Source organism: Perissodus microlepis, chromosome 18 (genome assembly GCF_051167445.1).
Source record: "Perissodus microlepis isolate ML-2025 ecotype Zambia chromosome 18, ASM5116744v1, whole genome shotgun sequence".
Lineage (NCBI taxonomy): Eukaryota > Metazoa > Chordata > Actinopteri > Cichliformes > Cichlidae > Perissodus > Perissodus microlepis.
The window spans coordinates 3,348,961-3,374,281 of record NC_140478.1 but is presented as its reverse complement, the minus strand read 5'-3'; the positions used below and the strand labels follow the sequence as shown (position 1 = coordinate 3,374,281).

The 25,321-nt window shown below is 41.6% G+C and overlaps 1 protein-coding gene across 2 annotated transcripts; it reads left to right on the top strand.

Moving 5' to 3' along the window:
- Positions 1-791: 791 nt before the first annotated feature.
- On the top strand, positions 792-24,380 carry xrn1 (5'-3' exoribonuclease 1). Of its 2 annotated transcripts, none has more exons than XM_084912663.1 (41): positions 792-1,060; positions 2,084-2,316; positions 2,803-2,900; positions 3,779-3,888; positions 3,987-4,097; positions 4,180-4,265; positions 4,353-4,440; positions 4,573-4,741; positions 6,458-6,525; positions 6,657-6,794; positions 6,896-7,068; positions 8,176-8,265; positions 8,596-8,752; positions 8,901-9,020; positions 9,126-9,295; positions 9,418-9,535; positions 9,758-9,853; positions 10,100-10,203; positions 10,322-10,456; positions 10,616-10,778; positions 11,095-11,208; positions 12,007-12,105; positions 12,199-12,314; positions 12,436-12,582; positions 12,700-12,789; positions 13,387-13,522; positions 13,636-13,692; positions 15,617-15,749; positions 15,856-15,925; positions 16,766-16,961; positions 17,109-17,192; positions 17,297-17,380; positions 18,122-18,166; positions 18,377-18,457; positions 18,583-18,720; positions 18,826-18,961; positions 19,039-19,202; positions 19,311-19,424; positions 19,532-19,628; positions 20,503-20,684; positions 21,214-24,380. In XM_084912663.1, the coding sequence occupies exons 1-41, from the start codon at positions 986-988 to the stop codon at positions 21,547-21,549; spliced, it is 5,121 nt and encodes a 1,706-aa protein (XP_084768789.1). In that variant the 5' UTR covers positions 792-985; the 3' UTR covers positions 21,550-24,380. The 2 variants fall into 2 exon arrangements, with proteins under 2 accessions (XP_084768789.1, XP_084768788.1); XM_084912662.1 differs by having other exon boundaries at positions 17,109-17,198.
- Positions 24,381-25,321: the final 941 nt, after the last annotated feature.

Sequence of the window (25,321 nt, the reverse complement as noted above, 5' to 3'; positions counted from 1 at the left end):
TGTTCAGATTTCATGGTTTCGTATAGTGTATACTGTGCTGGCCTGCGTTTTTATCTGTTAAAACTCATAAACTGACTGCTCAGTTTGGGCAGCATACATTCAGATTTGAGGTTTTGAGTAAACAAATTTCAAGTAGGTCTAATCTACCTCTGCAAAACTTATAAAAGTTATATTCAGCATCATAGAAAAGGCAAAGTTGTACATTAGGTGGAAATGTGGAACTGTCTTGCTGAGGGGAAACTAGTTCTTCATTTCAGGCTTTGCAGTGGGCCTTGCAAGCTAGACGGGCCCTGTAACAGTGTGTTCTTTCTTTCATATCAGTTGATCTGATTTTTCAGTTCCTATTAGATTCAGAATGACATAGCACACACTGTTCCTACTTCCCAGCCTTGGGAGTTCATATTTAATATAGACACCCTTAGTTATCTTGGAAATTGTATAAGATTCCTGATATTTCTGGATTCAGATGTTAAGTAGGCTGTTTTCAAAAACTTGATGTTTTGGGGTAACTCAACCTCCTTAAAAAACAAAAACCAACCATTTACTCACTTACCTTTGTAATAAATATTATATAACATTTATTACAAAGTTATTTTCTAGCAAACAACAAATTTAAGTTTAATACAACATTTTGTAAAAATGTTTTGGCTTATTTATTTTAAATATTTTCTACGTAGAAATATGCATTACGTTGTACTATGTACCTATGAGATGTCAAAAAGAAAGCAAGTAAACAAACACAAAAAAAAAATTACAAAAAACGGAACAAATGTTTTCTCGAAAAGCGGCGGAACGATTTTTCCGGCGGACAACGGACAACCAGCTACTTAGCAGCCGTTGGAAACAAAACCTGAGTCTAAAGCAAGTTCTCATGTTACCAGGTTAAACCCCAGCTACATTGTAGTTCCTCACATAGGCGAACACCTCCATCCAGTTTTTGCTGTTTACTGTTTTGACCTAGAGGCTGAAGAGGTTTGTGGTGAAGATGGGAGTGCCAAAATTTTACCGCTGGATTTCGGAACGCTACCCTTGTCTCAGTGAAGTTGTCAAGGAACATCAGGTAGGAAAACAGCGGTGACTGGTTAGCTTCACAGACCGCTGTCATTGGTAGCCACAGTGCTAGCGTAGCTAGCTGTTCGCTATCAGAGAGCTATAGCGGGCCGCGGAACTAAAATTCCACGTAGCTTACCAATGTTTTCTGGCGAATGGACAACTCTGCTTTTAGCACACATTCTTCACTTCATCCTTTTGTTAAACACAGGATAGGCATGACGTTATTAACCAAATTCCATCACTAATGTGCTATTTTGGTCTCCGTTGTGTGCTTATTCGCACTAAACAAGTAAAATGTTAATGAGTTACCACTGGGTAATTTTGGCCTTTGTTGGTCAGGAACATTCTAAACAACAATAAGCTCTTACAGTTGGCTAACTAACTGATTTTTATGATAACAAGAGATCTATAGGGGCTCGGGTAGTTATTGTTACCAGCTGGTTAACAGTAACTGCGCTTTACAATGAACTTGTTTGAAATGTCAGAAGTATGAGCTCAGCCTGTGGGCCACAGCTCGAATAACGTGAGAGTTTAGGCTACTTGAGTAACTGCGGGGGGACTTGAACCACTTTCTACACTCTGAGCAGAAAGGAAGCCGCTATTTCACTCCCCCAGCAGTAGTTTCATCAGCGCACATTGTTCAGTGTCACCCTCCTTACCTCAGACAGCTTTGCATTTGTATTAAAGCAGTAAATAACCACCTTTAGCAGAAAATTGGTAACAGTAAATATGGGAATTATGTTTCATGTCGGTACCGGTGTAAATAAAACGGAACAAAACATAAAGGTCTGATGTTATGAAAGGTGGATGGCATACTCATGAGACTGTTTTTAATGTGTCAGGTGAAAGGAGCTTACTATCATGTTTTTTTGACTGTCAAATATACCCTCCTTTAACTCATCAGCCTCCTAAAAACATCTGCCACACCTGAAAGATCTCGTCATTGTGAGCGTTTACAGATAAGTCATGTTCCTGAATGTACTAGGTATGTGATCAGTTTGTCTTTGCATTCGTTTCTTTCTGTCCTCAGATTCCAGAGTTTGACAACTTCTATCTGGACATGAACGGCATCATCCACCAGTGTTCTCACCCAAACGATGAGGATGTCCACTTTCGCATTTCTGAGGAAAAGATTTTTGCAGACATCTTCCATTACCTGGAGGTGCTCTTCAGGATCATCAAGCCTCGCAAGGTTTTCTTCATGGCGGTGGATGGTGTGGCGCCAAGGGCGAAGATGAACCAGCAGAGAGGACGTAGATTCAGGTTGTGATGGATGAATAAATCTAAATGAATAAATGCTAATCCTATCATAATACTTGTTGAGAATCACTAAATTTAGGATATTGGGAGTAGCTTTTCTTGAACTGACCAAATAAAGAGATGGAATTTTATTAGCATGCCTGTACCCTGATGTTGAATCCAAACTATAAATAATGCCACGTTCTCTCTTAGTTATCTGATTAAAGTGTCATGTCTGTTCTCAGATATATTTAGAGATGTTTGGTATAATCATGTGATGTTTCTGAGGCTGCAGCTGTAAACCTGAGTCCTATGTGAGTTTCCTTATAAGGAAGAATGAGCAGCAAACAGGCTTGAGCTAAAATACAACATTTTGTGCTTCAGTGTTACAGACAGGGGGGGAAAACACAGACTGCAGGCAGAGACACAGCCTGAGACTTTGAATTTGACCTTCTCTCTTTTATATCTACTTGTGGGTGTGCGCTTGTGTGTGGGTGTCTGTGTGTCTAGGTCCGCCAAAGAAGCAGAGGAAAAGATAAAAAAAGCTTTGGATAAAGGAGAGGTGCTTCCCACAGAGGCTCGCTTCGACTCCAACTGTATCACTCCTGGTAAGGAAGATCTAAAGCTTCATGCAAAGATGCTCATCACACAGACACAGATCAGAACCACCTGATACAGTTTAGCACCTGAATTTATTTTTGTGTCACTGTGTTTTTTATATGTATACTGTATGTGATATTTTTATTAAAAACATGTTTGCATGTCAGATGTAAACATCCAGTGACTCGTTTTTCAACATGTGGATTGACATTTTAGCCAAAGCGCATTGTTGGTATTTACCTAGAATCATTAGCGAATAGGTCATTGCAGAGATGTAATATTTTCCCAAGGAGTGGATGTGAGGGAATGTGCAAAGAAGTGGAAAACCTTGAGGGACAAATATATTTATCCCAGGATAAAAAGAGAAAAGTGCCTGAAGCAAAGAGTGGAGACCCAGGAGGGAGAAAACAGAATCCAGAATCTTATTTGTTTCTATCGATTGGCACTGCGTTTAAAACACCAGGATACTACCACACTGTGTTTAACGCATGACGAACCAGGACAGGTATAAATGTGTGGAACGGCATACCGACAACTACTCTGGCAAGTTACGTAGCCTACTTTGTAGGCTCTATGAAGATTCCCTGCAGAAGTTTAAATCAGGCGTTATATAAGACAGATTTCCCATTTCAACACAAGGAGGACAAAACCCAGCCTATGTACCTCTTCTGTTAGTCTTGAGCCTGGATTAACTGTAAGGGTCCTGTTTCAAACTCTGTCAAATTAAATATGCAGATCTGTCTGGTGTAGCGACCCCTTGGGAAAGCAGAACTGAGCAGCTAAAAACACTTGGGTTGCTCAGTTCTTCTTGGATCCTTAAGAGATATACAGAGAACAGGTCTCTGAAAATGTTAGCAGTTCTTTTAATCTCAAATCCTTCTTCCAGGCACTGAGTTCATGGCGCGACTTCAGGAACAGCTCAAGTATTTCGTCCACAACAAGCTCTCCAATGACAAGCTATGGCAGAATGTCAAAGTGTACTTGTCCGGTCACGAGGTGGGTGTGAGTGGTGTATGTGTAACTGTTGTATGTACTTTTGTACTGTTTCTGAGTCAGTAATGAATGTATTAAGTTTGTGTTTCTTATCTTTACAGACACCAGGGGAGGGGGAGCATAAAATCATGGAGTTTATTCGGTCGGAGAACACCAAGCCCAATCATGACCCCAACACGCGGCACTGCCTGTACGGCCTGGATGCTGACCTGGTACGTTTAAACAGGTCATTGATGAACATTTTGCTCAAATCAGTGCCTGAAGGTTCAGTCTGTCCTTCACTCTGTGTTGTAGATTATGTTGGGTTTGACCAGCCACGAGCCAAATTTCGCTCTGCTCAGGGAGGAAGTCCGCTTTGGAGGGAAGAAATCCCAGAAAAGGTTCTTCTCTTCTTCTCTTCAGTCTATTTTGTCTTTCTTTGTTTTGCTGCATTGTTTTGTGAACCCTGCTCTTTTGTTCTCTTTCAGGATAACAGCTCCCGAGGAGACCACTTTTCACTTGCTTCACTTGTCTCTGATGAGAGAGTATATAGACTACGAGTTCTCTGAGCTCAAGGTGAGACAAGCGTGCCTAAAGTGGGCAGTTTTTAAATGCCAGGCGAGATTTCATATTATGATAATTTTTTAATAATATATGCTTTTTAAATTGTATTGTATGACGTTTAAATGTTTGTGCCTCTTTTTTCAGAATAAGATGGGTTCCGATTATGACCTGGAGCGAGTAATAGATGACTGGATTCTAATGGGTTTCCTGGTAGGAAACGATTTCATCCCTCACCTCCCCAACCTCCACATCAATCATGACGCTCTACCATTGCTGTACAAGACGTACATGAGTGTACTACCAAGCCTGGGGGGTAAGACCAGACTCGTATTTTGTGTTTTTCCTTAGTTTTTAGTTTTAGTTTCTTCTTTCAGTTTGGTTTTCAATGTCATTTCTGTTGAAACCAAACATTTCAATTCAGTTTTAAATGTTTTAAAGTGTTTAGCTTAGGCTTATTTGATTCCATAATAATTATAGTGGATTGCAACATGTGCAGTGAGGTTTCTTCATGCTTGTTGTGTTGCAACATTTGACGAAATCATCTATTGGTGAGACAGATGCATACACTGTATCCTTAGCCTTTTAGTGGTTTACTTTTTAGGACTTCGCTTTGTCCCCTGTAATGAACTGTAGTCTAAACAAATTTGGATTTCAAAAGCATGAAAAATATTTATTTATTTTTGAACACACACTCAGCGAAAAAGATGAAATACAGCAGAAATGCGAACAAAACAAAATAAAAAATATATATATAAAAAAAGAAAGCCACCATGCTGTATTCATGTATATTCTATTGAGTTCAATTAAATTGTATCTCTATAATTTAATTGAACGTTGTGCCACAATTTTCTCCAGCTAAACAAAAACAAAACTGAAGTAATAGTCTTTGGTGCCCTACGATTACAGGTCACCAGAGAACTTCAATCTACACACCTAAAAACCACAAACCAGGCAAGAAATTCGGGTGTAGTGATGGATGCAGACCTAAACTTAGAAAAACACATTAGGACAATAACAAAGTCAGCTTACTATCACCTCAAGAATATTTCAAGGATAAAAGATCTGATGTCTCAACAGGACCTGGAAAAACTAGTCCATGCATTCATCTTTAGCAGGCTTGATTACTGTAAAGCATCTTTACAGGTCTACCTAAAAAATCAGTCAGACAACTACAGCTCATTCAGAACTCTGCTGCTCGAGTCCTCACTAAGACCAAAAAAGTGGACCACATCAGTCCAGCTCTGAGGTCTTTACACTGGCTGCCTGTCCGTCAGAGGATAGACTTTAAAGTCCTGATGCTGGTCTATAAAGCTCTGAATGGTTTAGGACCAAAATACATCAGTGACCTGCCGACCCAGTATGAACCTTCCAGATCCCTCGGGTCATCTGGATCCGGCTTTTTATCAGTTCCCAGAGTCAGAACCAGACACGGAGAAGCTGCATTCAGCTTTTATGCTCCATATATCTGGAACAAACTCCCGTGGTTTTTATTTGTTTTTGTTTTTTAATGTCTCTGTAAAGCACTTTGAATCACCTTGCTGTTGAATTGTGCTATATAAATAAACTTGCCTTGCCTTGCCTATTGCACCACAGTTGACTCAAGGTGCACTTTATACTGTAAGCTAAAGACCCAACAATTATACAGAGAAAAGCCCAACAATCAGCTGACCCCCTGTGACCAAGTGGGAAGGAAAAACTCCCTTTGAACAGGAAGAAACCTTTTAAACGTGAAGCTGGCAGAATTACCCTGAGCCTGGTTCTGGCGGCTCCAACTTTATCATGTGACAAAGTCCCCCCCCCAGAAAAAGAACTGATGCAGCAGGGATGTATTTTTTGAGCATTTATTCAGAATTTGAAAGCCTCTCATACACAAAATATGTTGGTTTTTGTGTTTGTTCCATGTGCTGTGCTTGTCCAGCTGGCACAGATAGTTTAAAATTGTCAACCAGTACAATATAGAAAAACATTCATGTCCCACTTGTTTATTGTCAATCACATATATAAAATAATGTCCCTGTGTTTGTTTTAGGTTATCTGAATGAGAACGGTCACTTAAACCTCAGAAACTTTGAGAAATACCTGGAGAAGCTTGCTGAGGTGAGACACTAGTTTCTATTTAAGGGTCATTCATTTTAAGATCAAATCCTGTATACTGATTGATGTCGTTTGCTATGAAACAAATGTATTTTGCCAAAATGTACTTTTTTCCCCCCCCCATGTCTTGCCAGTTTGACCGGGAACATTTTAATGAGGTCTTTGTGGATTTGAAGTGGTTTGAAAGCAAAGTTGGTAACAAATATCTGAATGAAGCTGCTGGACTGGCAGCTGAGAAGGAAGCTGCCAGCAAAGACGCCAGAAAGAATGAGGTAGGGATGCAGCACTGAAAATACGCATTGTGTCTTTCAGCATTGTTTTCATGTCTGTTTCTTTCCAGTGATTGACTTTTTAAAAAAAAAAATATCTGTAGGATTCTGCTCTCTGTCTGGCTTCCCTGACTACATCAGTGAAAGTCACCGGAGAGGAAAAAGCAGCAGCGGCAGCAGATGATGAAGAGGAGGAGGATGATATCTTTGAAACAGAGTTCAGACAGTACAAACGCACATACTACATGAGCAAGATCGGCGTGGACGTGGTGTCTGAGTGAGTGAACTTATACAAACGCATACACAAAGCAAATTATGGGAAGAAGAAACCTAAAAATGTTTGGGACACGTTTGAGTTGGAAGAAGTTTGACACTTTTCATTGTTTTAACTCTTAGTTTCACTTCACCTCTTTGTTTGTTGTGTCTTTGTTCAGTGACTGGCTGAGACAGAGTGAAGTTAGAATGACCAGTGTTCAATAACGCAGATAAATGATTGGTCATCACTCACCACTTTTTTTTTTTTTTTTTTGGAAAAGTGTTCACCAGCACAAAAACAAAACTTTGAGACTGAAATTTTCATGTCAGTCTTTTAAAATTCTTGTATTTCATGCACTAAAAGGTATTTTGAATTAGTCATGTGACGCTCAGCAGGTTGGGAACAAAGATAACAGGCTCTGTTTTATCATGCAAAGGAGTAGGGCTTGGCACAAGGTTGTATTGGTGTCTCTAAGTGCACCTGCTATTGTGTTTTGCTCTAGGTGCAGCAAGACCAAGTGGCAACAGGCCGGGTGAAATGGAATGTATTCATAAACACAGTGTGTGTTAGTCACATCACTTATGTAATGAATGTAATTCAACATCCGAGTATAGTGAAACGCTGTGCTCTTGACTTAAAGATGAACACACAGAATCACAAAGCTGCAGCAGATCATTTAGTTTAACCACAAATAATCTAGTGATCATAACTGTTGGAAACAGGTCCACCAAATATTAAAGGGTAAACGTTGTTCTTGGACTTGGAGCTTTTGGCTCACAGGGTTCAGGCGTCCACCATTGGAACAATGCTCATCTATGACCGAAAAATCTACATCACAATAGGTGCACTTTAAGATGTTGTACAGCAGCCTTTACCTCGTCATACCTTTTAAAGGGTAAAACTATTAAGACTGACAAAATCTGTTTTTCTCCCTTATCAGCAGTTAGAATAGACATGCTTGTGTGTGCGTGTTGCTGTTTCCCAGCAGTGTGATGCCCTTTTACTAGTTTCCTTTTTTAAATGATCCCATTGGTAGGGAAGTGACTTGGCTAAATGTTAAATGTTAACAGTGCCCTTCATCACAGCAGCTTGCGCTTTGTAACTATGTTTTCACTCTTCCATTTGCAGTGAGTTTCTAGCCAACCAAGCCAAGTGTTATGTGGAAGGTATCCAGTGGATTCTCCACTACTATTACCATGGAGTTCAGTCCTGGAGCTGGTGAGTGCTTCTTTCTTCTGTGTAATTTACTCCCTGATCTTTCTCTCTCTGTTATTGGAGAATTCAGCTCATTAACAGTCTCACAGAAATGTGGGAGCATTGAAAGAGAGGCTCAAATTTTGACATATTTCTACACAGCAGGCTTTAATGAGGGCTGCAGGGTTTCAGAACCTTTACTGTCTAATAAAAGTTATTTCACAGAAAAAGTGGATTGATTGATTTGCTTTGGGGGAGAAGAACAATAAGTAAATGATTTCCTTCTTTAAACCTCTATATTTAAGGCGCTCCATTTTTAAACCAGTCGTTGAGTATTATGTGTTATCTCTGCAGGTACTACCCCTACCACTACGCTCCCTACCTGTCTGACATCAGGAATGTATCTGGGTTAAAGCTGACCTTTGAGCATGGACAGCCCTTCATGCCCTTCCAGCAGCTGTTGGCAGTCCTGCCTGCTGCCAGCATGGAACTGCTGCCCGAGTGTTACAGGGTAACAAATGCAAATCCAAGTTCACGCATATAAAATGCACAAGATGTACTCTAAGAAATAAAAAAATATAATTTAATATAGAAATCGTTTTAACATTAGGACAGGAAGTATACAGGGGATCGTAATACAGTATTTTGTTATGTTTCAGCATCTGATGACTAGTGAAAGTTCAGCTATTATTGAGTACTACCCTCTTGACTTTAAAACTGACCTGAATGGCAAGCAGCAGGAATGGGAGGCTGTGGTGCTCATTCCATTCATAGATGAGGTAAACACACAATTCGAAATGAAGAAATACCACAGGTCTGTTGTCGAAATCAAATTTGACAACTTGTAACTGTGTGTAACTTTATGTTGTGTGTGTATCGAACAGAGGTGCTTATTAGCAGCCATGGAGGCCTGCAACAGGAAGCTGACAAAAGAAGAGAAGGCCAGGAACTGCCACACAGAGTGTGCAGTCTACTCGTACGACAGGGAAATGGACTTCGCCTACGCCTCCCCCCTGCCTCAACTGTTCCCCGACATCGTCCACTGCCACGTCAGGTAGATGCATTTAATGATCCTCATTATTTCTGAAAAAAGCTCATGCGTTTGGTCTTATTGAGGTGAAATTCAACAGTCATATTTGTCTGTGGCTGATTGCCTTTTGTGGTTGATCATCACAGGACAGCGCACATCCCCATGGATGCTTGGCAAGTTTCATTAGATCACGTCAGCAAGCCCGTTGACCGCTCAGCTCTGTACTTCTGTGGCTTTCCCACCTTACAACACATCAAACATAAGGTGGGCATGTGCATAACTGAACTACTAGTAAACTGTTCAAAGTTGGAGCAAACCTGGTTAAATACGTCTTAACTCACAACCAACGTATGAATCTGAAATTAATTCTGCCAATTTAAGAAGAAGAAAAAAGAAGTATAGCAAGTTTAGTAAATTCAGCAGTCTTTATAAGATCATCTCCCTTTCTCAAACTCTCATGCTCTGGCTCCTTCACTGTCGTTTCAGTTTTACAAGAAGAAAGGCGGGGTGGTCGTGTTCCAGCAGAGTAGCAGAGGGGAGAACATGTTGCTGGATATTCTCCCCAACCAGGAAGGGGAAACGGTGAGCTTTTGTTTATGTTTTTAGATCTAGTTTAATAAAGCTTCAACATTTTATTATTTAGAACTGATCAATTGTCCCTTGGAAGTCTTTGAATCACTGTCGATACAATTAAAAGAACTGCATAAAATATTTTTTACACCCAGTCACCTCTTGGTCTGTATAAATAATGTTATTCTAGGAAGCATTGGCAGTTGCCTTATCCTCTGTGTCTCTGCCTCTCTCTTTCTTTCTTGTCATTATCTTCAGACATGTGATGATGTTGCTGCACAAGTTCTGGGAAAGTCTGTGTTTGTCAACTGGCCTCATCTAGAGGAAGCTCGCATCATTGCAGTGTCAGACGGAGAAACTAAGTAAGAGCTGGCTTTGCTATGACTGCTGACTTTTCTGGTTGATGTGTAGAAAAATCTGAAAATATTATATTGAGACTTTAGTGACTTTACAAGTGAAATTTTGCAACTTGTTCTGAAGATTTTATCTTGAGGAACCACCGGGTGTCCAAAGAGTGTATGACAGGCCGAGCACTCCTCCTCCCGCCAAAGTCACCTGTCTGTCTGACAAGGAGCAGAAGGAATGGATTAAGGATGTCCAAGGAATCACTGAATAGTAAGAAACTCAGCAAAATAATGCAAGTGTTTGAGTTTGTATGCATCTTCAGTCATTTCTACTCTTTCATATTATTGAAACAAACCTTTACTTCTGTTCTTTGCCAGAACCATCATATTCTTTGACTTCTTTAGTTATTTATGCTTTTCTTTCTTGTAGTTATTTGAAGAGGAAAGGCATCGTGATAAATGAGACAGAGGTGGTTTTATATGGCCAATTGCTGACTGGAAGAAAATACGTTCCCAAAGCCAATGGTGTGGTGGAACTGGAGAAACAGTGGGCCAAACAGGTCCTCCCCTTTGCCTACCAGGCGGTTGTTAAGGTACCTGCACACAAACATGATAGAGAGAATGCACGAAGAAAACTGAGAATAATCGGTGAAAGACTCTTATAGCAGAAAACCTGCTTAGGCTGAGGAGTGCAGCCATATTAATGAAACTAAACCCTGAAATAAACCTAACACATGCTTTCAGTTTCTTTCTGTTTATTGTCAGAGTAGTTTTAGGCAAATTTAGGTTTACTGCACATGGTTTTGATTTTATCACCTTTTTTTTTTTAAGTGTTTATAGATATTATTGTGACGATATTGATGGACAGATAATCTTAAAGACTCTTCTTCCTTATCTTCATGGTCTCAGGATATCAAAGCCTTCTGCTCATCTCTGGCCTGCTTCAAGAGCTTAGATGAGCTCTTTCCTCCAACAACAACCGTCTTCATGGTGGGAAACCCGTACTACGGTGCCATGGGAGAGGTATGTTATCCACTGTTTGCTCTCTTAGTCTGTGGATTACTCCCTCGTTACCCAAGTTACTACCCCTGCTAGTTTTCAAAATTCTTTTTATTAATTTAAACCAAGAATCCGAGTATAATGTCCGTGTTTTCACACTGTCACATTCAATATAAGTGAAGAAACAAAACCCTGTACCCCGAGCTGTCACCTGTGCATTAATATCATCGGCAACTGTCAGATAAGTTTGATTTCCACAATCATTTTTTCGATACTCTGAGGGGAAAAAGACAAAAAAAGAGGCTTATTCATATAGTTCAGAACAGATCTGTGAAAGACACCTTCTGTTTTAAGCTTAATGATGTAATGCAAAAAAATATGAACATAACATTGATAAGAGTTTAGTGATTCCATTATCAATTCGATTCTTTATTGGTTCTCATATCGATTCTCATTGACTGAGCTTAGAGAGTCACCAGCATCACTAAGCAGCATATCAAAGGCATTGCATTCATGACCTGTGGGTCAAATGTTTGTGCATGTTGGAGGTATTTCCCCTCTTTGCTGAGATCAGTGTTGGGGCCATTACTCATTATACACATTACACAGAACCCTTTTCTTACAGGTAATGCATTATGTTACTTAATTTCTCCCAGGAGAAAGTAATTTCTTACACTACTCATTACTTTACTTTCATGTTACTCTGTAAATTGACCTGAAACACACCGTCTCTTAATTAAGTATAGAAATCCAGCCATTTTTTAAAAACTCTATCCAATTAATGCTCCATATCTCCATATTCATATTAATATAAATTTTCAGGTGCAAGATTCCCAAGATGTCATCAAAGATGGGCGGATTCGAGTGGTCTTCAGTGTGCCACACGAGCCACAGCTGGAGCCCTTAATCCAGAACCAACACGTAAGACGAGCTTGTGGAGTCATTCTGTGGATATGTACGTTTAGTTTTGCGAGTTTTCTCCCCTCACCTTATACGTTTTTGTGTGTCGTGTAGAAATACAGCGTGAAATACAGTCCTGGATACGTTCTGGCCTCTCGTCTCGGCATCACCGGTTACCTCGTCTCCCGCTTCTCTGGAAGCATCTTCATTGGTAGAGGCTCTAAGAAGAAGTGAGTGTTTATGTAGAAATGCCAAAAGGATATCTGCAGTGAGTTGAGCTGTTGTTGGCATCACGTCACGTATTCAGGTACAGTCCTTGTCTAAGCTTTCAGTCTTCTTCACTGTGTCCAGTCCCTGTGGGGAGCAAAGAGCTAACGTTGGCCTGAACCTGAAGTTCAACAAGAAGAACGAGGAAGTTCCCGGATACACCAAGAGAACTGAAAAAGAGTGGCTCTACTCTGCTGCTGTGGAGGAACTGCTGGCTGAATACCTGGACAGGTAAAACAAATGAGTCGTTCTTTAACCGCTGTTCTTTAACTTATGTATTAATGTTCGGTTATCCTATGAATTGAATGAAGCTTTTACAAATGATGGTGCGGTTGTGTTTTTTTGTAGATTTTCAGAGGTATTCAATACAGTGGCCAGAAACAGTCACGATGATGTTTTCTATGAAGATGACATTTGGCCTGGAGAAGACCAGAATGGGTAAAACGGACGCTGCAGCCATGTGGGCCCTGGCCTTATTTAGTCCCCTGCCAAGGTTGCGTTCACTCCATCCTGCTGGGAAAAAAACTTGTTTGGGGATCATAGATGTATATGAAAGATAGACGTAGCTTACAGGTCTTAAAAGTGTAGCTGATGCTGAGGTGTCTAAAAGCTGTATTCATTCTTGTGGCCATCAGGTGGCGACATCTCTAGCTACATAAAGAAGCACTTATAGAAGTCTGTGCGAAATTGTCCTCTTTCAAAATACATTTCTAGTTTAAATTCACACTGAATAAACTATGAAGTTCATCTTTATCTTTTGATATCCGTGAGAGTAAAAAAAGAAGGGGATGCTTTAAAGCACTATCCTGCCTGATATGTTATCACTTGGTGTCTCATTTGTCAGCTGGATCACCTTTGGTTTCAAAACAGCAAGATAGTAAGGGTAAAAGTTCTCAGCATAAAGCTTCACCCGCGGCTGATGACGAGGAGTTTAGAGCCAGGGGTTGTCATCTTGTTCTTGCACCAATGTCTGAAGGTTGTAGATTAAATAAATGAATGACTAAATGACTTTTTTTTTTTTTTTTAACCCAACAGGGCAGAGAAGGTGGCAGAAATCACTTCATGGTTAAAAAGTCACCCAGTCAGCTCCATCAGCAGGGCATCCTGTGACCTCCAAGTGCTGGATGCTGCAATCGTGGAGAGGATCGAGGAAGCTGTGGAGAAGACCAAGGTGACAGCTACAGACTTCAGAAGTCAGAAATTCTTTGTGTATTCACTGCATTTCCATTCACACGCCTCTCCCTCTGTACCTTCTCCATTCCTGCCTCGCTCTCACCGACTTAGGTGAAGAAGAGCACCAAGAAAGTCCGCGTCACAGTCAAGCCTCACCTCCTCTTCAGGGTGAGTACCTTTGGCATGCACGTATCAGCATCGTACATCGTGTCTGTAAAGAAAGGGGCTGTGGTTGTGTTATAAAAAAACCCGTAGGACTGGTAACCCCCTAAAGACCTGTCAGCCAAAGTTTAGATGATTTAAAGCAGTTTAATATCAAACAACAATCACATGTAATATTTTTTGGAAATTCCTGTGTAGCAATAAAAAGGATTATGCAGCTGCTTCAAAGAGGAATCCAACATAGTTGCTTAACATTTTACACACAGCTGACTCAGAACAAGTACAAACCAGATGAGAAGGTTATGAAAGGAAAACATGCTGTGGATCAAGATGATGACCAACATCAGAAAATTCAAGGCATCGTGCCCTGGAAAAAGAAAACGCATAACAAAAAGAAATGGATAGGACCTGTCATGGTCCTGTCACATCAACACCGGGGTGAAAAAGGCCCGACAGCGTCTCTACCACCTCAGACGCTTGAGAGACTTCCAACTGCCCTCCAAGGTGCTCGTGCACCATAGAGAGCATCCTGACGGGAAACATCTCAACCTGGTTCGGGAACAGCACCATGCAGGACAGACGAGCTCTACAGAGGGTTGTGCGGTCAGCTGAGCGCACCGTCCGCTCCGAGCTCCCCGACCTGCACTCAATCTACAGCAGGCGGTGCTGGACCAAGGCCAGGAAGATCGTGAAGGACCTCAGCCATCCCAACAACAGACCGTTCTCTCTGTTGAGGTCAGGAAAGCGATTCCGCTCCCTGAAGACCAACACAGAGAGACTGAGGAGGAGCTTCTTCCCGCAGGCGATACGGTCTCTCAGTCACACCACCACACAGTACTGACCCACACATATAGTTCTTACACACACACTGGACATTCTGGACATTTGTTTACACTAGTGGCTGCTGCACAACTACACTGCGTGGTCATCTAATCAAATCACTTTATCACAAGTCACTTAAATAAATCACTTTAAGCATATTTGCACTGCACAAGACACTTAAATATGTGGATTGCACAACACTGGACATTACATTTCTTCATTACCATTTATTACTCGTACAGCTGCTAAATGTACCCTTCATTTTAATTTTCATATTTATTTCCTATCCTATTCATAGTCTTTTTTTTTTTAGGTCACGAGCAGTTGTCTAAGCATTTCACTGCATATCGTACTGTGTATGACTGTGTATGACACAAACAAGTGTTTATGATGAAGCATTGGGAAACAGGCTACGGCTGGCTTGTAAGGCTGCGACACAAGGAGGAACATGTCACCCGTTTAACCTCTGATAAATGTTGTTTATTAACAAAAGAAGAGATTAAGCCCAAAGGCTGGGCAGCAAAAGAGAGAGCAAGGGAGTGGGTTGGGATGTCCTGCGTCTGTCATCAAACTGCAACACTGTGAAGTCAGGACGGATCAGACCAAAGGTGCATGTGCAACACAAGAAAACTGTAGCAGTGACCATGATCTGTAACAGCCTCATTTCTTGTGTTTGGAAGAAAAGCCTGTTGCAGTGAGCTTAAGAGAAGCAACTGTGGACTTTGGCTGATTGGATGAAACTGATGTTCAGTGATGAATTACAAATGTGCAGTGGTCACAGAGATGATGCTGGGTGTGCTGTGCTCCACTCAATCATGACCGGGGTTGCAGGTCAAATTTCAGACTCATCCTGCATGGTTTATGGTTATGTGTGAGTGTGCATTCTCAATGCACCCTGATTGTTTGTGAGCTAACATTTGAAATGACACTGAAACAGCCAGCAGCCAAATGTCCTATTACTTTTGAACCCCTGGCATTTTCATGCAGTGTGTTTAAGGATGTTTGCCACAGTCTCTCTCTCTCTTTTTTAAAACAATTTTTCCTAATCAGTTAATTTAAAAGATCAGTGGCAGATTAGTTGATAACATTAATAAAAATATGTGTGCAGCCCTTGGAGCAGCAGCAGGGTGTAGTTCCAGACCCAGACGCGGAATATCGTCTGTTTGACAGAGTCATCAACATCAGGGAGAGCTTCACCGTCCCGCTGGGACTCAGAGGGACAATCATTGGCATTAAAGGAGGTGAGGACACCCGTCATCCGTCATTGTCCTCGTATGCAAAGTCTGCACATATCAAGGGTAACACACAGGAGCGTGATTAACAGTATGTCTGTGTCTGTTTCTTTAGCGGAGCGCGAGGCAGAGGTTCTCTATGAAGTGCTGTTTGATGAAGAATTTGCTGGAGGTCTCAACATCAGGTAACCATGAGTGTGCTGCTGTATGTAATTAGTGTTGGGAATGGTCAGTTCTAAACAATTCCCAATTTACAAACATGAAATGGGAGGGCATTTGATTTTGCTTCTAGTGCCAGATCACATTCTTTAATCCGTTACCCACTGAGCTGCAGTGGGCAGGGGAAGAGCAGAGAGGTCTTTGCTGCCTGTTGTTAATGTTAGTTGTAGCAGGTTTTTAAAATTTTTTTTTTAAATTAGTCATAGCTTGCACGTGAACGCTCACCTGGATGGCAGGAGTAATCATCCGTTAATGGTTCCCAACAGTTGTTTAAAGCAGATTTGTTAAGCAAAAATTCTAGATGGTTGTTCAGACAGATTCCCCAGGTAGTTTGTTCACTGCACACAAACACACGTGTGAGCATGTCACAGGCAGTGGCCAGATCACATCAGTCTGTCCTCCTCCAAAGCAACTCTGAATGGATAAAAGTGTTCGTTTGTCTTATACGCTGCCCTCAAAGTCACAGTCACCCTGAAACTAATTGCTCATGGATCAGTGTTAGATAGCTAACTAAACTTAATTAAAACCTACTGTTACTTTGACAATAATTGACAAGGTTTTTTTCTTCTTTGACTGAATTACTACGTCATACCTTCAACTTCAGTGTTCAGTTTCTTTACAGCTGCAGAGTTCAGTCTTTTACAAAACGGTTACATAAAGCACAAGAAGAGGGTAAAACACAAAATCATACAGTCAGGCTATAACAGAATACACACGATGTCCATAACAGGATACTGTTGGAGTAAAGGTGTTCCTCTTTACAGCAGACCGTAACAGCTGCTTTGCCTCTTCATGTGCTTCCTCAGGTGCACATCTTCTCGTTGTTACCGCCTCCCACCCTGCGCCCTGATCAACCTTTCCCACGGAGCCCGGGTTGATCACACTGGCCACAAACTCACCGCCATCGTCAAACCGCAGCCTGCCACTGGCGGCAACTTCAGCTCGTACCGGCAGCTGGCAGGCCTAAACCACTCTCCTCGTTCACCTTTTATCCCCACACAGGTAGGAGGGTGGAATATGCACACAGTAGATTCATGTACAAATTATTCCCCAGTTTGGAATAGTGGAAATGATTTGGAATTTCCATAGTTTCACCTAAATCCCTCCTCTTTCTCCTCTTTCACTGTTCCAACTCCTTTTTATTTGTAGCATAACAACAAACATGGTGTGGCAAAGGCTGCCTCACAGGGCAACAGGAGCTCTCCCTCAAAAGGTCCCATCCAAAAGCACCAGGTCAGGGTAAGAGCAGGTTTTGCTCCATTTGGCCTAACTGTTATAGTCTCTCAACAATGTGTGTAATATGACTTGTTTATACATATGTCGTTCTCTCCATCCAGAACAAAGAAGAGTACAGCAATGTATGGCAGTCTCTGCAGAACACAGGGCCTCCTAACAAGCCTCCTGCTCACTGGCACAACAATGTAAGTTTTCAGTGAAACAGACACCAGCTTTTTAGATTCCTCTAAAAATTCTCTCTCACTTTCCTAGGAGTCCAGCAGGAATTTTAAGAAAAAAAAACCTAGTAATGCTGAGAAATATTTACTGTATTGTCCTTATTTTAGTTCAAGTGAACTTGTAATGGTTTCAAGTAAATAACCACATACTTTCGCAAACCAGACTGAACCTTATAGATTTGATACAGAAATTCCTCCATGAATGCTGATGTAATTGCTTCAGGATTTAACAGTGAAGTGACATAGGCACTTTTTATATAGGAATTTAACCAGAATACAAAGAGTGCTCTGGTGATGTTCCTTATTTCAGCGGTCTCCAACCTTTTTTGCGCCACGGACCGGTTTATGCCCGACATTATTTTCACGGACCGGCCTTTAAGGTGTCGCGGATAAATACAACAAAATAAAACTAGTACCGGTACCGAAAAAAAGAAGATTTATTCATAACACACGTGAAAAGACCCAGGAAAACCAAGTTAACGATAAAAATGATAACAAAATAACGCTGAAAACCGATAAAAACCCTGAAAACCATACATTTCACACCTGAGCCTCAACTCTCGCGGCCCGGTACCAAACGACACCAAACGACTCACGGACCGGTACCGGTCCGAGGCCCGGGGGTTGGGGACCGCTGCCTTATTTCACTACTAATTCTTGAATTACGCTTTTAAAACAATAGTTTTAAAAAAGTGTTTCTGATTCTAGGAAGGACATTCCCAGCAGGGGAAGAACCAACCCGCCAACAAATCTGTGAGTAGACACATCAGCAGAACAGCTGTTTCTGTTGTGCACAATTGGTTAAGTTTATCATGTTTATCATCAGTTTTTATTTTTGTGTAGCAGAGGTTTGTTATTGGTTTTCACACGTTCATGTTAACAGCGACGTGCGTTTGCATGAATTGCTCTGTGTTGTGTTTGCGTGGACTGGATTAGAATTGATGATGTGTGTATCGTTCACAGACCCCACCTGCTGGCATCAGACTGTTGAAGAAAAATGAAGATGTCAGCTCCTTTATTCCCTCACACAATACAGCCAATAAGGTGCAGAAACACAAATCCTTCTTTTGACTTCTGCCTGTTTTTGGTTTTTCAGAGTTATCTCTGGTCAGAATCTCGTACCCTGAACAAGACGATGATTTACAGTTTCTTTACTTTTTCTTACTCAGGCTGAAACACAATTTGAGGACCTCATTGCCAATCTAAAAATCTCCAAGGGTAACCAGCAAACCCCACCCCCTCCTGCCCCTCCACAAGGAGGTGACAGCCAGCCAGATGGCCCATTATCCCCACAGTCTTTTGCCATGGTAAATATGTGGTGAAGCCAAAATAAGAGGAACCTCTGAGTTTTAGAAGAACCACTTAGCATAAAAAGCCTAATGTGAATGATCATGTGTGGTTTGTCGCTATAGAAGGGAACCCTGGTGCTGAAGGAGATGCTTAAAATTGACAGCACTGGAACAGGAAGTCAATCTCCTCAAGAGACGTCAAACAGCACCCCCCCTGCTGGCCAGCAGCAGAACAGGAGACGATCATCAAAGAAACTCGGTACCTTAGTGATTTCTAAATCCCAGGCAAATTTCTTCTGTGTTCTCCTCCTTATGATCATTACTTTCTCCCTCCAGCTGCAAAAATAAACGTCCCGCACGGCGACGCGCCTGTGTTGCCTTCTCCGGCACCTGCTGCCTCTGCCAACACCCTGCTGGGCAGTAAGGTGTCAGAGCTGGCCTGCATCTGTGGGGCTTTAGGTATGGCGCCACCTGACTTCAGCTTCATACGCAACAGACAGGTAACGCGCTCTATTTTCTGTTTCTGTTACATCACACTTTTTCCTGCTCTGCGTTTCCCACTTTCACAAGTGCCCCACTCTGAATCATTTCCATTAACACCGACGCAGGGTCTAGTGGTGTGTCAGGTGAAACTGTCCAACGGGTTGATGGTTCATGGCCCACAGTGCCAGTCAGAACACGATGCCAAGGAGAAAGCTGCTTTCTTTGCACTTCAGAGACTGGTATACACACACAAACGCAGATATTTGATTCACAAGTGTGAGAGGCTGAACTTTGTAACCAATGAGATAAACATTAAATGTGTTACTGACCCTCTGTGTATCTGTAGAACTCACTCGGGTCAGGCTTCCCCCTCCCACCTCCTCTGTACACAGGAGTGGGTCAGATACGACCTCCCCACATGGGAGCTGTCTTCAACCAACAAGGTGAGTCTGTCTTTCTTTAAGGTTTCATCAATGAATTTAGAAACATCAGTGTAAGGTGTTCCATAGTGTAGTGGGTCGAGGTCACCTGGTGTAAAATTCTGCCAAATTAAACATGCAGAGCTAGGGCTGTTCGATATAACGATATATATCGGAGGACGATATGAAAATGTCTATCGTTGCATTTTACGCTATCATTTGTTTCATGGTGTCGCAAAAGAAACTGTTTACGGCAATATTTTTTCATCGTTTTGATGGTCACTGTAGAAGTTCTCTCTTTCTCTTATATTTAATATAACCACACTACGGAGGGACTGGCAACTGGTTTAATGCGTAGTCCTTAGCAACGACGATGGTAAAACCATCGCGTGGCTGTGCCGTCCGCTTGTTTATTTTCCACATAAACATTTCACAATAAAGCTGAAGATCCTGTTGAGATTTTTCAAAATAAACTGAAACACGTGAAAGAGTATGCAGAGTGTTTACGGACGAGAGGCCAAAAATGCTCAAAAATAAACCTTAGAACAGGCTTTTTCTCGCAGCATGCCATGTCATAAATACTCACAAAACTGCGGCTGTTTCAACTTATGTAACACTCGACTCCAGGTACACGACGCCCAGCTGAAAACACGTCGAGTTGCCCGAGATTCACAGAATTTACAGAAAATGTAAAATTTTTGTGATTTCTATATCGTTGTCGGGACGATAAATGTCTTATATCGGATATGAGATTTTGATTGTCGCCCTATACAGAGCTCCTCAGTGTGGTGAACCCTTGTGACAGGGGATGAATTAATAGTAGCAGCATTCATATCAAATTTTTTAAGCCTTAAAAATGATCTTTTTTTAATCTTAGGAGTATGCTCTTGTTTTCCAGGTGGTGTGCTGTTGCCCCCACAGGGTTACGGTCCTGCTCCTCTCTGGGGAATGACGGTGCCTCCTCAACACCACCAAAACCAGCCATTCTACGGACCACCGGGGAATTTCCCTGGCGCTGCGCGCCCCCAGCCTGCAACAACACTGCCCATTGGCTCACACAACCAGTTCATCCCCTTACAGGTAACACATAAGCCCTTTTTCCATAAGGACCTACTTGGATCGGTTCGACTTGTTTTACCATTAAAATTGAGTATCACCTAGTGTGCTTAGGGTCCTTATAGCAACATGGCGGAGCGTCCTGTAACGCCATTTGTATGCCACACGGATGATACAACAAAGGTGGGCGTCTAGGCGATGTTGTACCTGCTGCTCGATTTGTGGCTTTAAGTCAGACTCGGGGACCACAGTGTTGTTTCTGTGTAGCCATTTCTCCCGTTACAGGCTTTCAGAAATTACGGATTTGATATTTGTGAAGGAAGTGCCCTCACGACTCATTGACGCCAATGAGTAGCCAATTGGAGGCATGCATTAGTTGGTAGTACCAGGTACCAGATACTACCAACTAACAGAAAACCCTGAAAACTGTGTCGAGCCAACCACAGGAGGTGCTAATGGAAAAAGGTTAATACAGCGTTCCCATTTATCTTTTCCTGTGCAGACGTAGGCCAGGTTGGTAACTCGGCTTTCTGTTTATCTTTCACCTTGTCAGGTGACTAAGAAACGAGTGTCGGCAAATAAAAGGAACCAGGAAACTCGAGAGTTTTACAGTGCTGCCCAAACTGTTGCTAAGAACCAAGCACAGAAATCCCAGAACCAGCCAACTGGCCAATTGCAAGGTCAGACTGAACCACAGAGCGTTAAAATCCACCAACAAGCTGTCAACTGCGACCTCTCCTCTGGTGACTCCACGACGACGGGGGCGGCACTGCATACACCACCTAGGCAAACCATGCCAGCAACAGGCCACACCCCCAGCTCTGCCTCCAAGAGACGGCAAAGGAAGCTAGCAGTCAACTTTGAGGCAGCTAAAGTGTCAGAATCATGAGCTGAGGGGAGTGTGTGTGTGTGTGTGTGTGTGTGTGTGTGTGTGTGTGTGTGTGTGAATGGCTGACTCAGCATTTCTGATCAAAATCTCATCGATGTGAAAGTCTGTGTTCACACAGCACTACAGAGCCGAGAGCAGCTTCAGACGAGCCTTTTTATTTTTCAGCAATGAAACATGTAAATCTGCTTCACTGCTCAACTTGCAGACTCCTCCTCAGGAGATGAGGTCTGTGCCAGATTATCGTAGTTCCCCACTAAAGGAGGTTTATTACAGCTCGTCTTTTCTTTGTAGCACTAACTTCGTACTCGCCCAGTCAGTGCTGAGGCCACAAAACATTCCAAAGCGACCCCTCAGACTACAGGCCACAAGCGAAGTACTGATTTTCATGATCATTTATTATACTAAAATTAACTGGTTTTATCCACGATACAGCTCTGTGTCCACCTGTCTTGAACCTCAGTCATGCAGGCCTAAATGCTGGTTAGCTCGGGGGAAGTCACAGCAGCCTGCCAGTGATCTGTATGCCTGTTTGCAGCCAATTTCACTCTGGCAACTGTCAGCAACCACTCACCAAGAGGCTGCACACATCTTCTGGGGGCCTTTTCTAAGTACTTGTGTTTGTTGCTTTTGTTGGACGGTGATTGTGGTGACTACAGTGTTATGTTAGACAAAAAGAAATGCCTAAAGTCATACACACGAACCCCCAATAGTAATAAACCGCCAGCTTTGTTCACCTGCTCGAGCAGAGAACATTAGTGTCTCCACAGGAGCAGATCTGGAAGCAGTCTTGTGACTACATTTCATTTTAAGTGGTTAAGAAAACCTCGTGCTGAAGTGAGACGCTGCCTTAAAAAGGGAATGATTTCTTTCTTTTTTTTCCTTTTTTTTGATTAAGAGGACCTTTGACATAACTCTAAAAACATGCATCACTGAGAGCATTTCATATTTCCTTGAGTGGGCATTAACAGTGAACAGCCTGTAGAGTTGGACTCCTGACGGTCCTGAAGGTTTTCAGACTCCAGGTGTTGCTGGATGAGACTTCATGGACTGAGAAAAGACGTCTGAGTGCAGCAGGTTCAACCCTCCTCTGTTAGCATGGTGTGCAGGTCCCAATAACATGTGATGTGGACCTTGTTCTCAGGGACATGTAGCTGTGGTAGAAGCCCCCATTGCATACATCACATTTTAAAACAAGTTTATGCAGAAATCTGGGCCTTCTATTGTTGCTACAGCCATTCATGCCATCATAGAGCAGCTCTATCCTGTTTGGAAGGGTGATGTTTTATTGTTTCTGGGGTTTGCTCATCGTTGTTCACACACCGCCTTTTATGTACTTCAGGCTCATCGTTTTTGTTTGTTTTTTTTCTTTTTTTAAAGACTTTTCATGCTTTGTTAACAGCACCTAGAAACAAGACGACTAAATTCACACCACCTGCACAAATGCAGAACTATGAGGAAATCCCAAATTATTTGAGTCCACACACACACACACACACACCACTGCAGAGCTGTTTCACACACCTACAGAGAGGTTCCTTTTTGCTGTTGGAAAATGGTCTGATTTTTCTCTTCGGCTCTGCTGGACCTGCAGGAACGTTCACACTGCTACAGTCAAGAGTTTCCAAAAGCATCTTATGCTTATTCTGGGTGGATTTTATCCAGGTTTAAAAAAAGATCTTAACCTGATTTCTTTTTGAGTCAAAATTAAATTTTTTTTGGAGTGATCTACTGAAGATGTTTATTTGATTAGGACTGTATCTCGTGTTTATAATAAGGAGCCTGCTCACTTCTGTGCCAGTTACTATTGAAATTCTTTGGTTTACAGTCGCCTTTTTATCCAACTTTAATAATTATCTGTGCACAGTGTTAATTTTACACCTCTTGTGAATATAGAATCTCTTGAAATTTATCGATGTCTTCATCAAATATCTGTTTGACCCACATTGTAGTGATTGTTTTATTTCAAGGTTTATTTCACTGTGATAGTCGTGTTATTATTGTAATAGCTTGCTATTAACTGTGTAGAGCACAGGCCTCACACAGCTGATGACAGCTAAGCTTCAGAATCCTGATCAGGTGTCAGACCTGATATAGTCTCATTTCAGAGCAGCTTTATATCTGTCAGCGCAGCCCAAATATAAGACAGCAGTAGAGCTTTAATAGGAAACATACTCGTCCGTGGAGTGAACCACGTGTCTAAGATGCTTTTGGAAACATAGCTCAGCTCCTGGTCGGTGCTTTTCTAAATCTGATATAAATTCTCAGCTGAGTTAGCCACTTCCACGCATCACTACATAGTCACACATAAATAATCTCACCATTTTTAAAAAGGTTTTTCTTTTTTGAACTATGGATTTTACGGACATCCTTTTTATAGACGATCTTGATATTTTTTTTGTAAGTAATTCGACTATCGCTTCAGTAATGTTTGTGGTAAAGCCACTGTAGAGACAAATTAAATTGTACTTACCCAGACCATGTTTTGTATTTAACCGGTCCTTGTTTTGAGGGATGCAGGCTTATAGTAATTTTTCCCCCTTTTTTTTCTTTAAGACTGACACCCTCATAGCCACCTTGGGACTGAAGTGTGTAAGGGTCTGGTGCAATAAGGGGGGGGGGGTTAAAACTCTTTTTGAAAATTGAAGCACACCTGTTTGTTTGTTTTTCTTTTTGTCCTTTGTTGTTGTTTTTTTGTGGGGTGGGGTGGGGGGGAGGTACAAAGATTACGAGAAGATGTAAAGGTAACAGAAGATGAAACGTTATGGACTTGCTGTTTTGATTCAGGAATGTCTTGTACATAACCATTTAATAAAATGAATCTTTTGTTACGACATGGCTGTGACGGTGGCTTTTTCCTTTTTGATTTTATTTTTTCGTTAAATTGAAAGAAGGCAATGCCTGAAACTTGCTTTTTTCTTAATGGCCACCAGGGTGGTACCTATAGTTGCAAGAAGGCTTTGACTCAGTCCTACAGAAGCCCTCAGATGTGACCCACAGTAAGGACTCAGAATCACATTTACAAAATGAGACTAAGTTTAAGATGGGGAGATTATCCAGGACCTTCTTAATGAGTAATAACTTGAGACTGTTATGTGTTGACCAGGGGCACATCTACAGGGGGGCAACTGCCCCTCTGCTGCCAGGAAATGGGTAATAAAAGGATTGTGTGAAACTTTGAAACATCTCTGCGTGATCTCTATTAAGACAAAAGGATCAGAGAGACCGGCGATGTCTTGACACCCCCATCATGTTTTTGTGACTATTTTGTTGACTCTGTTTACATATAGGGGATTTTCATATGAAGAGGTATGTGCCACCCTGCCTCCTGCGAGGGTTTCTTCCTGTTAAAAGGAAGTTTTTCCTTCCCACTCTTGCCAAGTGCTTGCTCATAGGGGTTTGTCTGATATAGGGTTTTCTCTAATATTGTCCCGTCTTTACCTTCCAATATAAAGTGCTCTGATGTAACTGTTGTTGTGATTTGTGGCTATATAAATAAAACAGCATTGACTTTCTTCTACTGTTTGTGTATAAAAAATATTTTTGTAAACATTATTTTTTTAACATTTAAATAATATCAAAACTTTGCAATAAATCAGGAGTCAAAGTGATATGTGTCGATTTAGTATTTTGCATTATAAAAATGTTATTCCCCTTACGCTCGCTCCTCTTCTTTAGCGCCAGCTAGAAGCTGATGACAGGCCACCACAACTTATGGGCAAAGAAGTATGAATGCTATAAATAATACCGTTGAACCTAACGTAATAAGCCTGTT